The sequence below is a fragment of the Electrophorus electricus genome, chromosome 8 (genome assembly GCF_013358815.1).
Source record: "Electrophorus electricus isolate fEleEle1 chromosome 8, fEleEle1.pri, whole genome shotgun sequence".
In the NCBI taxonomy this organism is placed as follows: Eukaryota; Metazoa; Chordata; class Actinopteri; order Gymnotiformes; family Gymnotidae; genus Electrophorus; species Electrophorus electricus.
The window spans coordinates 17,838,713-17,852,508 of record NC_049542.1 but is presented as its reverse complement, the minus strand read 5'-3'; the positions used below and the strand labels follow the sequence as shown (position 1 = coordinate 17,852,508).

The 13,796-nt window shown below is 38.6% G+C and overlaps 3 protein-coding genes and 1 long non-coding RNA gene across 4 annotated transcripts; 3 read left to right on the top strand and 1 right to left on the bottom strand.

Moving 5' to 3' along the window:
* The first annotated feature begins 976 nt into the window (after nucleotides 1-976).
* On the top strand, nucleotides 977-3,945 carry LOC113578440. Its single transcript, XR_003410746.2, has 3 exons — nucleotides 977-1,815; nucleotides 2,496-2,611; nucleotides 3,188-3,945. It is a non-coding gene; the product is annotated as an uncharacterized LOC113578440 (long non-coding RNA).
* A 486-nt stretch (nucleotides 3,946-4,431) lies between these two features.
* On the top strand, nucleotides 4,432-6,197 carry ankib1a (ankyrin repeat and IBR domain containing 1a). The gene is given in 7 exon segments (XM_035529467.1): nucleotides 4,432-4,467; nucleotides 4,809-4,941; nucleotides 5,027-5,067; nucleotides 5,415-5,782; nucleotides 5,784-5,826; nucleotides 5,828-5,970; nucleotides 5,972-6,197. Coding segments are annotated over 7 exon segments (894 nt in total). The 3' UTR covers nucleotides 6,102-6,197.
* A 1,024-nt stretch (nucleotides 6,198-7,221) lies between these two features.
* On the top strand, nucleotides 7,222-9,182 carry gatad1 (GATA zinc finger domain containing 1). Its single transcript, XM_027011669.2, has 5 exons — nucleotides 7,222-7,688; nucleotides 7,813-7,935; nucleotides 8,028-8,087; nucleotides 8,167-8,350; nucleotides 8,431-9,182. The coding sequence occupies exons 1-5, from the start codon at nucleotides 7,509-7,511 to the stop codon at nucleotides 8,616-8,618; spliced, it is 735 nt and encodes a 244-aa protein (XP_026867470.1). The 5' UTR covers nucleotides 7,222-7,508; the 3' UTR covers nucleotides 8,619-9,182.
* On the bottom strand, nucleotides 8,760-13,672 carry LOC113578419 (cation channel sperm-associated protein 4-like). The gene is made up of 11 exons (XM_035529466.1): nucleotides 13,640-13,672; nucleotides 13,159-13,302; nucleotides 12,614-12,715; nucleotides 12,414-12,502; nucleotides 11,419-11,527; nucleotides 11,000-11,050; nucleotides 10,735-10,871; nucleotides 10,419-10,551; nucleotides 10,047-10,261; nucleotides 9,666-9,828; nucleotides 8,760-9,534 (listed from the first exon to the last, which is right to left on the bottom strand). Exons 1-11 carry the CDS (start codon nucleotides 13,670-13,672, stop codon nucleotides 9,379-9,381), a joined length of 1,332 nt encoding a protein of 443 aa, XP_035385359.1. The 3' UTR covers nucleotides 8,760-9,378.
* Nucleotides 13,673-13,796: the final 124 nt, after the last annotated feature.

The following is a 13,796-nucleotide window of genomic DNA, read 5'->3' as shown; positions in this document are numbered from 1 at the left end:
GCTGTGGAGAGAGTGTGGGCATGGGGTGCTCTGGGGTGACCCTATAGGCCTGGCTATGGGCAACACCTCCACCAACCTAAGTAAGACTTTGATCTTTATGTTAACATCTGTTTAAGCTCTGAGCCCTTCAGACTTACTCAGAAAGCAAAAAGGGCGTTTAAGAAAACTTAAGACATTGCAGAGATTGTGGGGAATTACTGCTGTTTGGAGTTACATTAACTAATAAACTCCCAGTGCCAGCACTTAAACCCTGGTTTCCTGGAACAAAGTCCTTTGTACAGAACAAAGCACTGAGTCATACAGAACAACCTCATGCTCAGTCGAGCGCTGAGCTCACTCCTGACCCTGAAGATGGTGCAAATTACCCCAAGATCTGGCCTGTTGTCTTTTGCTATCATTTTGGCCATGAAACATAGAGTGCCCTCACCTTGGCAGTGGAGGGTCCAGCTGTGATCTGTGTTAATGTGCTTATGATGCTTCCTGATACACTCTTGCACACAATCTTCGGATGTGGCTGCTCAGTCTTCTGATTATCTCAAGTGCCCTGTGTTGCCTGGTTTGGTTACTGTCTGAGTATTGATCCCTTACTAGTGCCAAGGTTGAAGTTCATAAGTGATATTTTTACTGTGCAGTAATAATGACTCATATACCTCCCATTCCAACAAAAAAAATCTAGTTTTTACCTTCTAAAGCCAGGTCAATTTGAAACAGGTCTCACTAAGCATATCAAAGCTTATATGTAAAGTCATGCTGTGGTTCGCAGCAGTTTAGTTAGAGGTCGTTTTTTCATACATCACAAACTTGCTTTCTTTTGGCTCTGACTTTCAGGGCTTAATCCATTTCTGCCCCCTCCTTGCAGAACAGGAAGGACCTGCAGGTGGGCAACCCGAACAATCGCAATGTGCGGGACAAGACCTTGCAGCATGTACTGTGCATGGGCCCTCATATAGTGATGGGTGAGGGAGCCCTACAGCCACGCCTTACATGGCTACACTAGGATATGCATCACTGTGACGACTGCCTGCGGATGATGCAGTGGTGGACTGGCACCAGGCTGGAGCAGAGTGATTACAAGAGTGCTGACGTCAATGCCAATGACAGCAGCAAGAGCACCTTGCTGCATTACGCTGCCATGGCCGACATGAAGAGCTGCGTGGAGGTGAAAACGCTTTGGTGGGTTAGACCAAGAAAGCAGAGCGACACAACGTAGACATGACACTGTAATGTGATCTTCACTGCTACATGTCATGACTGCGAGTACCTTGTGATATTTCAAAATCACGTTGTTGAAAACTTGATGTGACATGAATGTTACATGTGAGGTGTCCGCCTGTGGAGTGTTATCATGTTTTCTTTACTTTAGCATCATATAGTCTCACATTAAGGAACCTTTGACTTAGGAGTCATAGTGGGATTCAGTGCCCTATCACGTTTCCAAAATTATTGTTGGCTGGGTGGCCAAGACTAACAAAAGCAAGGACACAGTGTCATCTTGGAGAAGTACCAATATGACACAGTACCATTGTAGCTTTCCCAGTAGCACCACCTAGAGGAGAATACTGCTTTCTAATGAGAGAGTTAAAATTCCATTCAGTGAGGTGTTTTTCATCAAAAAAGGTTTCCATTTACCATAAAATGCATTGATCATACCTGTGTTGCTGAGGTTTGGTGAGGAGCAAAGCAGACTTATTTGTGGAGAATGAGGACCATCTGACCCTGTGTGACTGCACTGAGAGGCAACATTATAAGGAGCTGGCTCTCAGTCTGGAGTCTCAGACGGTGTTCTCCCAGGACCCTGCTGGGGACCGCTGAGAGGTGCGCATCGCTTATAATACTTCCCCCCCTCCTTTTTTGTTTCTTTTTATCCATCCATCCATCCATCCATCCATCCATTCATTTTTGGAAAAACCTCAAAAGCATTTATTCTGGGCAGTTACGTTTGCACTATTCCCAGAAATGCTTCAACCATTTGAGGACCAACTGGTGGTATATTTCAAATATCTTGGCAAAACTAGAAACAGACAGAAAGGGAGAGATGAGAGGAATTTCAAATATGTTGGCAGAGCTAACATTTATTTTGTTTGTGTGTGTATGTGTGTGTGCGTGCATTTTTATTAGCTCTGTTGGTGCTGTCACCTGCAGATATTGCTTCTTTATGTAAAGTAGGCAGGGTAATTTTCTGCTCCCTGATGTGGCAGTGAAAGGTTCATTCACATTAAGTGGAGAGCTGCCTAACTTCTGCTGGTAGTGGCTGCTGCACATTGATAGTAGTATAGTGTTTGTGACCCAGTGTAGTCAGTATTTTAGATTTTCATTAAACTCATTAGGTTCTTTCTCTGATTATTTCTCACCTTTCTGTCAGAGTGAGTGAGTAATATGGTAACCCTTACATTCAGTCGTTCACTCACTGTGTGTGTGTGTGTGTGTGTGTGTGTGTGTGTGTGTGTGTGTGTGTGTGTGTTTCTCTCCCTGTCTCTTTCTCTATTCCACTCTAGCTGTATGAGGAGCTGAAGCTTCAGGATCTGTGGCATATGAAGAACATGCTGATCATGGAGACAACAGACATGCTCCAGACCCCTCTTTTCTGGGCTGAGGCACCTGCGTGCTCATGGTATGGCTTCTGCTATTTAAGGGATGGGTTTTTTCAATGTTGGCTTTATATACCAAATTCCTTGAATGTCAATATTAAATAGGACCTAATTGTAGATGATCATGTTTGTTATATTGAGATTTTGGCAATGTGACTTATGTTATTAAAACACACTTTAAAGCAAGTTCATGAACAAAAAACTAACAAGGCTTTTTTAAAATTTTGGGCCAGGTTTTTAAATGTGAAAATCCAGGAGGGGAAGGCTCATAATATCTTGATTGCTCTTAGCTAGTTCCAATAGACATAATTGAGAGCGTGGTCTCGAGGGAGATGGATAAATGGTACCCGCAATTTGACATTAAGGTACGAGTTATTTCTGCAACAAAGAACTTTTGACATAAGAAAGAAACCACTTTGTCTCTTGGTGCCTTTAATTTACCATGGTCTTTCATACGAGATGTTCCACATACATGTTGAGTTTGTATGATTGTTTTTTTTTTTTTTTTTTTTTTACTTCAACCTTCCCTTGCTTAGATGAAGTGCATGATATATGATTTTGTGATGGTTTGAATAAGCCATTTTCTTTTCCATTTGTAGGCTTTTATGGAGAACAACCCAGCCATCCACTGGTGCCACGTGGCAAAGTGTGAGAGAGCGGTTCGCCTTTGTAGGCGTAGCCTGGCTGCCTTCAACCTGCTGGGATTTATGCACCTCTCCACTCCCACTGTGGACTGTTCAATCTTTTCTGCTGGTGGGGATCTCAGCTACAAGGATTCCCATTGCCATTTCCTTTGACATTTTAGTCTCTCTTAGTTGTTGATTTGTCTTTGCGTGAGGTTTTTTTAACATGAGTGGGCCACAAGGTCCCATTGAGTGTCTAAAGATGCTGAAGAGTCACTCAGTACTGGGAGGGAGAGAACACAGGGAAAGCCGAGAGTTTGAGACCAGCAGCAGGTACTGCAGATAACACCATCAACAAAGAAAGAAAACAAAAGATTAATTTCTGTCCAATTATTTGTAATTATATTAATTCACCACATTCACAAGAAAAATATCATTCACATTTTCTCTGTATTTGTCCATCGGTTTTTACACAATGTTATCAGGACTTCATGGTTCCATTTCATCATTTTATTAAACTGAAGAAATTTCATCTTAGCAAGTCTCAGATTATGAGCCATTTCAGTCAATTGTACATGAATCCTCTTATAATTAAGTCCACTTCCATATGATTTACTACTTAGGTTAAGTTCTTTACTATTCCTTAGAGTGATGCACTAAAATTACACTTCTTGGCCAAAAAGAAGCCAAAATTCACAACATTTGAAAACCAAGAAAATTGAAATTGAAAACCAAGTGCCATTTTTAAAATTAATTTTCCTTTTTTGTACTAGACTTTTGTATGAGTTTGATTTATTTTTAAAAAATAAATATTTGAATTGTATTGCTATTAATTTGAGAAACACATGGTCAGTCTGTTCAAAGGTCTATTGATCTGTTTACTTTTAAGGAACTGCATCACACTCAGACATGATGATTGAATGCATCAGTGCTTTTTACCACCATTTCTAATTGTCATTATAATTGAAACTGAGGATAACTTTTTTGTTCAAAATCTTTGACAGTTTTACTCTTTCATCTGAAAGCTTTTTTTCTTGCATTCAGTGGGCTGATATTTCAGTGTATCCATAACTGTCTTTGGTAGATCAACTGCATGTGTGCTGTGCTGTGCTGTGAGCTATAACTATATTAGAAGTTATTGTTAAGACATGCACTATTGTCTGCTTATTACATGTCATCAGTTTGCTTTGGCATGTCTTTATTACAATGCAACCGAAATCATGTGTCTGTTGGATGCAATGTCTCTGACAGCAAAAGTGTGGATGGATTTAATATTTATATTTCTTGTGGCATAATGCTTTTTCTTTTGACCCTTGCTAGTTTAGCAGTAAATTTTTAGTAGAGACAAAGATTTTCCTTTCCTTTATAGTAGATAATAAACAATTCTGTTTTTATATCTATTCATGAATATAAAGTGTTACGGAATATAGATTACAAAGGCTGTAACTACAGGCTATTGGCATCTCTAAATATAGCATTTAAAACAGTTATATAGTATATAAATACTACTTTTAACCACTATTTATACCTTGGATTTTAATATTATGTTCCATATAGAGTCAGGTATGTGACCCCTAACATTTGAGGCAAGTGGTAGTCTGATGCGCATCATGCATGTCTGTCTTCTTGGTGCAGGATTACACTGAGTTTCAGTACAGATGTAGGCACGCTCAGCCTACATGGTCTCCATAGCAACATGCCTGAACCAAGTGACCCCAACAGCAGTACCTTAGTTATGCTTAGAGGATTTCAGTTGGTGCCAAACAAAATGATTCCCCTAGTTCTGTGACAATTAAAGTTTGTGTTGTATGTTCATAGACTCTCAGGAAGGTAATGGTTCAATGAGTGTCACCATAGTGAGTTTACCTTCTGCATTTTTATCGGAATATTTCTAATTTAACTTCAGCAGCTATGACTGAAGTTCTCTTAACTTTTCACATTATATCTCAATGCTATTTAATATTTTTTGAGTAGTGCTGTTGAGAGTGGGCCATTCCAGTCAGACTTTGTGATAAATAAAATGACAATCTCTTAACCACTAGTATTAAGCTCAAAATATGTGACAACTTATGTTTTATATCATGCTTATTTTTTTCATGCTTATTTAACAAGTTGTATTGAACTAGATTTTGAACTAGTTTTCTGTTTTCAGCCAAGAATAACACCTAGAGTGCATGTAATGGTAAGCTCTGTTTCTGTGTAGGCAATTGATTCTCTGGATGAGGATGATCTGAACACCTTGCTGACTATTCAGCTGTCCCTGCAGGAGTGTGGACTAGCCTTGGACTCAGAGCCTCAGCATGTGCTTAGTAATGAGACCTCCCTAGAGTCCATTGGCTCATCTCTGTCTTCTAGATCAGAGCCTCTTGTCCACCCTGTGGACTGTCCCTGCTCCTCACTCAGCAGCTCTGGGCTCTTGGAGCTGGATGACAGCTTCATGAGGCTGGGCACCATCACTAGCCAGTATGCTCCCACTGACATAGACTCCAACACTGATGCCCCAGGTTTGGTCGCCTTTGCTAATGCCAACCTGCTTGGAAACATCATGGCCTGGCATGACATGAACCCTCAGTGTTGTGTTGATCCCATCTGCGTCTGCAGATATCAGCCCCTGTGCACCCCCCCATCTCTGATGAGGTACAGGAACTTCTTTAGCTCCAGAAGGGGGAGATCGAAGTGGTAAAACCTGACCAGAAATACCACTCTTTGATTAAAAAGACTGAGGAGCTGGAGAGACCCAGACTGATGGAAGTGGAATGCAGACAGTTCAGACATGGAAGAGGTTTGCTGCTGTGTAGAGCACGGCAGCTCTGCTCCTCATAAGACCAACTGTGATCTCCAGCCAGCTGATCCCGCTGTAGAAAGGGAGGAACAGGAGGACCTGGTCTGATTAATGCAAATTCAGCTCTGTGACCTGAGGGCTTGTAATATGGACCAACTCTACATTTAAAGGATCAACTACTGCATCAACCAGAGAAAGCTTCAAGGCGAGGAGTGTGAGCTCTCTCTCTTTTATATATATATATATTTGTTTAGTGTTATTTATAGTTTCAAATTCATATTTTATATTAAGTCATTCATGTAATGAATTGGAAATTGTTGTTCAAATAAATTTCTGATATGTCATAAATCCTTTTAAAAGCATTTTGTATCTTCATAGACAAACCCCATCAGGATTAGGTTATTGCTTGGATTTATTTTATGGTAGATAGGTAGGCTTATGATGGATTATACTCTGCAAAGCAAAGAGCTTTCCAAATTAAAATGGTAATGTCTATATTGCTAATATATATAAATTGCTAGTTGTTATGCCTTGATTCATTTATGTGGCCATAGTTAATATTTAATAGAAGTTAAATACATTTTACCTGGAAAGGTTTTGGAAAAACACTTTGGAAGCCCATAGGAGAAATGCATCTTGGTTAAGGCTGTTTAAATGATAAGACACATGTCATTTCAGGCTTCTAGATACATGGAATATCTACTTTCTAAAACACTCTTTTAACTGATATGTTCTATATTTTCAAGTGAACCCTATTAAATGATAGAACAATTTCTATGTGCCTACTACCACTACAGTGTTACTGTATTAGATTCTTATGCTAGGATAACCATTAACTTTGCATTTGCATTTCCATAGACTCCACTTTGACCTTTCTGATTTATAGAAAAAGAAACAAATTTCTAATTTGTGTGCAGTAAATAAAACTGTGCTATATCAGTATAATGTGCTAAATCAGTAAAGGTTTACTCAAATTAAAATCTGTCAGTGATTCAGGCCTTGGTATTCTTGTGGTAGGAAGGGTACCTACCTCCAGAATACCAAGAATAAAAATATCTTTACTTTTATTTGATATACACTATTCGAAGTAATATTGTTGCAAGATGCATCACCATGCAATGATATTATTTGCGTTTTGGTTTAAATAACAATTTTACGCGTCTGCTAATGTCGAATAAATGCCACTTTTATTTTGAAACAGTTTCCGGTTTGCCTGACGTGACGAACGAAGAATGCGTACGATATGATGGAGGGCAGTATGTGTTGATGGGGTTTGTTGTTTCAGTAGCTATACTTCGAAATCATATACATCTATTATTATTTTATGAGTAAGTTTATCGGTTAGTTTTGTTTCCAGTAGATTTTAGTAGCACAAAGTGTCTCTTATCAGCAAGCAAGCATCTCGAGGACTGGAAAAAAACAACGTTTTACACTTGTTCGATGGCTCGCTAGCGAGCAAGCAAGCAAATATAATAGATTACTAGCTAGGTAGTGGGCTTCTCGTTCTAAGCAAAAATGCCGCTGGGTTTAAAGCCATGCTGTTCTGTCTGCAAAACAAACTCGTCGTCGATGTGGAGAAAGGGAAATCAGGGAGAAATCCTTTGTAACAACTGTACAGCTAAAAGCAGTGTCACAGGAGTATCAGGGTTGTCGGCGTCGTCCAACATCCAGCAGAATAATGGCGGGGGCAAGCAGGTTTGAAGTTACTTTGTTTTAAAATAGGGCTTTGTTGAAATTGAACAATTAGTATTTTTTGTTGAAAAAGCAAAATGTGAATAGATTTTTTTGTAGCTTATGTTTTGCTGCACTTTGTTTCTAGTCCAAACAAGAGATCCACAGACGGTCTGCACGATTGAGAAGCACCAAGTACAAGGCGCCTGCTTCTGAGAAGAAAGTTTCGACCAAAGGAAAAGGCAGACGGCACATTTTTAAATTAAAAAATGTAAGCGATCTTCGTAGAGAACACTTTATAATTTCGTCCCTGAAATTTCTTCAAATTTAAACAAAGTTAGTGATGATACTTTCCACCCGCAGCCTATCAAAGCTCCGGAGTCTGTGTCGACAATCATCACATCCGAGTCGATCTTCTATAAGGTAGACGTTAATGCACCGTAATAAGCCTAATACAAAATTTTCTGTTTCACTTATTTAGCTTTTCTTTCTCTTCCATCAGGGTGTTTATTATCAAATAGGGGATGTCGTAAAAGTTATAGACGAAGAGGATGGTAAACCTTATTTTGCACAGATTCGTGGTTTTGTTCAGGACCAGTACTGTGAGAAGAGCGCTGCATTAACCTGGCTAATCCCTACACAGTCTAGCCAGAGGGATCATTTTGATCCAGGCACTTATATACTTGGTACGTCACTATATTATTCTTGATCTGTTGGGTTTGATTGTTAATGAACATACTTTTAAACATGTATTTTGTTTGGCTAGGTCCAGAAGAGGATTTGCCCAGGAAAATGGAATTCCTTGAATTTGTCTGCCATGCTCCATCAGAATACTTCAAGTCAAGAAGCTGTCCCTTTCCAACAATACCTATTCGCCCAGAGAAAGGCTACATTTGGACCCATATTGGACCTAGTCCTGCTGTTGCAATCAAAGAAACTGTTAGCTGCAATTAACTCTAGTTCAGCTTTATATACTGAGACCAAGATTTATCTATTGAATTGTGGAAATTATGGCAAAATGTTCTGACATGTGTATATATATTTTGATGTTCCTTTATTGGAGGTCTAGAGTAGTAGTCTTCCCCATGGTTCTTGTGTGCATATATTCTTGGAGAGTTGATGCATCATCTCTGCAATCTACCACCACATCTTTTTTGAACTACCAAGCTAACTATAAATAATTTTGCAGTACGTCAACATTTGTGAAAAGAATGCTAAGGACCTTAATCATTCAAATGAAAGATGACATCCATTTGGCTGGTTCAGTGCTTAACTAGATGGAGTGGAATCCTGGCCAGACGTGTGCTGGAAGACCTCATCATTACGCAGCCACATGGTACATCTGGGTATAGTCCTAACGAAATTACTGTCCCGGATATTCAGATGGAAACTATTATTTGGAAACTTTTTTTTTTTAATTGTTTTTTTGAGGAAAAACTAGAACAGGATAGTAAAATATTTATTAACATGTTTCCAAGATTTTCAGCAATTAGATTTAAAATAAAGGGATTTTGAGAAGTCAAGTGTTTTTTATTTTTGACTGTTCTCCAACACTGTCAGACTGCTCATATTTTTGCCATATCTCAGCTCCCAATAACGTGTTACAGGTATTCAGGATTTTTGACTTCTTTGATCAAGTGTGAGGAGCTGAGATAGATCAAAAATGTGAAATGCTGGGGTCTCTGAAGAATTGTTCAGAATCTGTATGGGCACCTCAGTTTTCATGGATTTCAGCTATGAATTCTCCATGTTCAGATGCTGATGTGGAATGAGCTGCTGTCACTGCTGCTGACAGCTGTCTGACATGGTTCTGCACCATGCTTGTAGTAAACATGTTTGGCCTGTTTACTGACGAATTTATGATGTTAGCCTAAAACAGAAAAGTTAATTGAAAGCAAATACATAGCTACAACCCACAGGTTTTTGTAGTGGAACAGTTGGATATTTCAAAGCTATTCCCAGATCTCTTAATATTTGCACACAACAATAGCTCCTCTTTACCTTCTCCAGGGTGATAAGGGTGGACAGTATATCACCAGAGCGGCCCATGGCAATCTCATTGCTGAATAAGTCTTCCTGCAGGGAGGCAGCCATCTGATTGCGCATGATCATCTCTTTGTCCTTCTCTCTGTTGTAGGACAGGCTATGGACCTTGTCCACTACACTAGATCAACATGTTTATACTCAGCACAATGCTTCATTCATTCTATAATCCAGGTGTTTGTTTGTGTGTGTGTGTGTGTGTGTGTGAGATATATATATATATATATATATATATATATATATATATATATATATATATATATATATATATATATATATATATAATTATTTTTTCATTTATATACAAAATTTATTTCTTATGATTTTGTGGAAACATACGCTTGTAGCTCTTCAATAGTCCTCACATAGGCTCTCTCATTCTTTTCAATAGCTCCTATGACCAAGGCTATCTGCTCAGTAATATCCACTGACAGGTTATCCAGGAAGGTATCTGTCCAGGGTGTCTGGTGCCTAGTCATATTGGTTTTGGCAGCCACTTCATCCACATGGATGATGTTCCGATCCTTGAGCAAACAGTCATCTTCTGAGTTTGGCTGGGAAAATAACACTTTTAAATTTTGTTGAAAATATGGGTAAAGCATAATTTACACATACACAATAATATGCTTGGTCAATCTGTATTTTACAGTTTGTTGCATTGAAAAAATGGATTATCCCAGCTCATAAGGGAAAGGCATATTGTAGACTTGCCTCATCACAATATGTTATTGCTGTTTCCAGATTTGTGGCTACAACCGCAATAAGAAGGTTTGCAAAGAGGAAGGCACCACCAGTGATGAAGGCACACAAGTACAGAGAAGCAGCATACAAAGGTCCTTCAACACTTAATCAAGACAATACTGTAATTAGACAAGTGCCTTACAAGAGTATGTATGGAGCTCAAATACAACTCAATTCTCTAATGAAACATAACGACAGACATGGTCCAAAATGGCCAGATGAACTGGTAATCTTAGAGTATAGACTTTTACATATTAATTAAACCAGAAAGGAAAATGTTGGATACCTTTTTAATTCTTGGTAGATACCAGCCCATCCATCTTGTGTAATGCAGACAAAAAGAATGTAGAGTACAGATGTCAGATTGCTGAACACTGATGGGAAGGCAGCTTTGAATAGTACAGTTCCAAGAATTGCAAACATCTGGACAAAGATCAGATAAAAGTACAACTCCAATAATATTTACATATATATTATAGTAAACACAAACAAAAGACAAAGGCATAAGTAATAGACTTTTGAAATAAAGTCAGTGATGTATGAAGTCATACCAGCATTAAGAAACCAAGGATGATGAAGATGCTGGACATGTCGGGAAGAGACTGTATGATGGCAAGGATTAATACGGAAAATCCTGGCATTATTGCTAATGCCCTGACACTACGAATCACTTGCAATATGCTGGAAGGGATTGTTGGGAAGTTGAAAGTTATTGAGCCTTGGCAGTTAGTTTCACATGAAAATTAAATACATGAAATCATAATGAGTACATTTTCAAATACTCAGTACTTAATGTATTTTATTAGATATAGCTTACTCTATAGCAGTAAACAATACATTCAGCTGTATTGCCCCACATGCTTTAGCTTTACATGTACATAAGCAAATATTTCATTTATTTATAATATGCTATTTAGTTACACATTTACATACACATTACACTTTTATATGTACACACAAACATCCAAACTGATGAAGGTGGAAAGAGTATTTTGAGGAATTGATGAATTAAGAAAATGAGAGAAAGAGAAGGTTGGATGACCTTGTGCCTTGAATTTAAAAGGAGGAAGTGATGGCAACTATAAAGAAAATGAAGAGAGAAAAGGCAGTTGGACCAGATGACATTCCAGGACCTGTAGTATTGTATGAGGAAATCAGGAGTTTCAGAGAAGTGTGTGAAGGTGGTACAAAATATACTTAAAGATAGTGTGACAGTGATGAGATTTGCAGTAGGAATGACAGATGAGTTAAAAGTGGAAGTGGAATTGCATCAAGGGTCATTTCTAAGTCGTTTCTTGTTTGCAATGGTCATGGAAAGGCTGACAGATGAGGTTAGGCAGGAGTCTCCATGGTCTATGATGTTAGCAGATGACATTGCGATTTGCAATGAGAGTAAGGAGCAGGTTGAAGGGAGTCTGAATAGATTGAGGCATGCATTGTAGAGAAGAGGAATGAAAGTTAGGTGGAATAAAATGTGTGTACACAAGTACATGTGTGTGAATGAGAGGGATGGCAGCAGAAAGGTTAAGTTGCAGGGGGGTGTAGGTGATGAAGATGGATGAGTTTACATAATTGGGATCAAGTGTATAAAGTAATGGATAATATGACAGAGTTGGAGAAGAGAGTGCAAGCAGAGTGGAGTGGATGGCGTAGAATTGCAGTGTGATTTATGTTAGAAGGGTACTTGCCAGAGTGAAAGGGAAAGTCTATAAGACAGTAGTGAGACCTGCTTTTTTGTTTGGAGGCAGTGGCACTGACTAAAAAAAGACAGGCGTGAAATGGAGGTGGCAGAGATGAAGATGCTGCAACTGTTATATTTGGGTGCTGAGGATGGAGCCACGGGGCAGGAGAAGGAGAGGAAGAGCAAAGAGAAGGTTTATTGATGTAGTAAGGGATGACATACCCATACTTTTTTTTGTTTTTATTAGGAATATTTACAGTGTAATACAATGTAATAGTGCATACCTAACAATTTTAGTTTCTTCCTGTCCAAACATTACCATACTTCCAGTCACAGACAAGGAGAGCATGAAGTCCAGAACATTCCAGCCGTTCTGCAGAAACAAAATACCAAAAGTGAGAGTGCACATTACACATAACAAATACAGTAGATCTTACCAACACTGTGGGGTAGTTTAGTTTCAGGAAAAAGGTAAAATCAGTACCTTCCAGAAAACACTAAATCCATAAAACCACTTGAGTAGAATCTCCAAAATAAAGACGACAAGTGCAGTGTGTTCACACACAATGATCACAGTATCATATATCTGAAATGAGAAGAAATTAAACATTTGCCAGTACATAGTCAGATGCAAGCTCTAACAAATAGTATATTTTTCAGCAAAGCAAGCAAAGCAAGCAAAATATATATATATATATATATATATATATATATATATATATATATATATATATATATATATATAATATATATGTGTGTGTGTGTGTGTGTGTGTGTGTGTGTGTGTGTGTGTGTGTGTGTGTGTGTGTGTGTGTGTGTATGTATATATATACATACATACATACATACACACACACACACACACGCACATAGACACATACATATATACACACACATATACACACACACGCACACACACACACACACACACACACACACACACACACACACACACACACACACACACACACACACACACACACACACACACACACACAGATCTGATATATTCAGATAAACCATTCTCACCTTGGAAATATCTGGGTTGGTCTGGAATGCAATGATGAAGATGTTACAAATATTGACAGTTAGGATGAAGAATTTGAACAAGAAGTGTTCCAGCAGAGCACCCACAAGAACTTGTGAGACATAGTTCTTAGCTTCTGCATCATCCTACATGCCAGAGGAGTAGAGGGCTAATCAACTATTCATCTCTAAGGCTATTTTATAACTTTTGGCCTGGATTCTTAGACACATATGAGCTGAAGCTGATGTTTGATATCTTGGCAGTGGTTTCCTACTTTTTGTTGGCTGAGGTCTCTGATATATATAAATTCTGGATCTGTATTGTCCTGCCATGCTGAGAAATGTTTTCCACTGCCCTCAGATACTCTCTGCCACACAGATGAGTCAAGAAATAACTATAATAGTAATACAAACTATAATCAAACTGAATCTTTTTCTACACAATTACAAACTAACACTCTTATGAGAACCATCATTTGCTTACCTGGGAACAGACAGGGAATTCCTTGTAGTCCATTATCATATTTTTGCACCTAGAGATAACGGCAGTTGTTGCTGATTAACCTAGCACCTTAAAGCCATGGTTTTATGCATCAGCATTAGTAAGGGAATTACCAATACATCTAAATAGTATTTCAGTG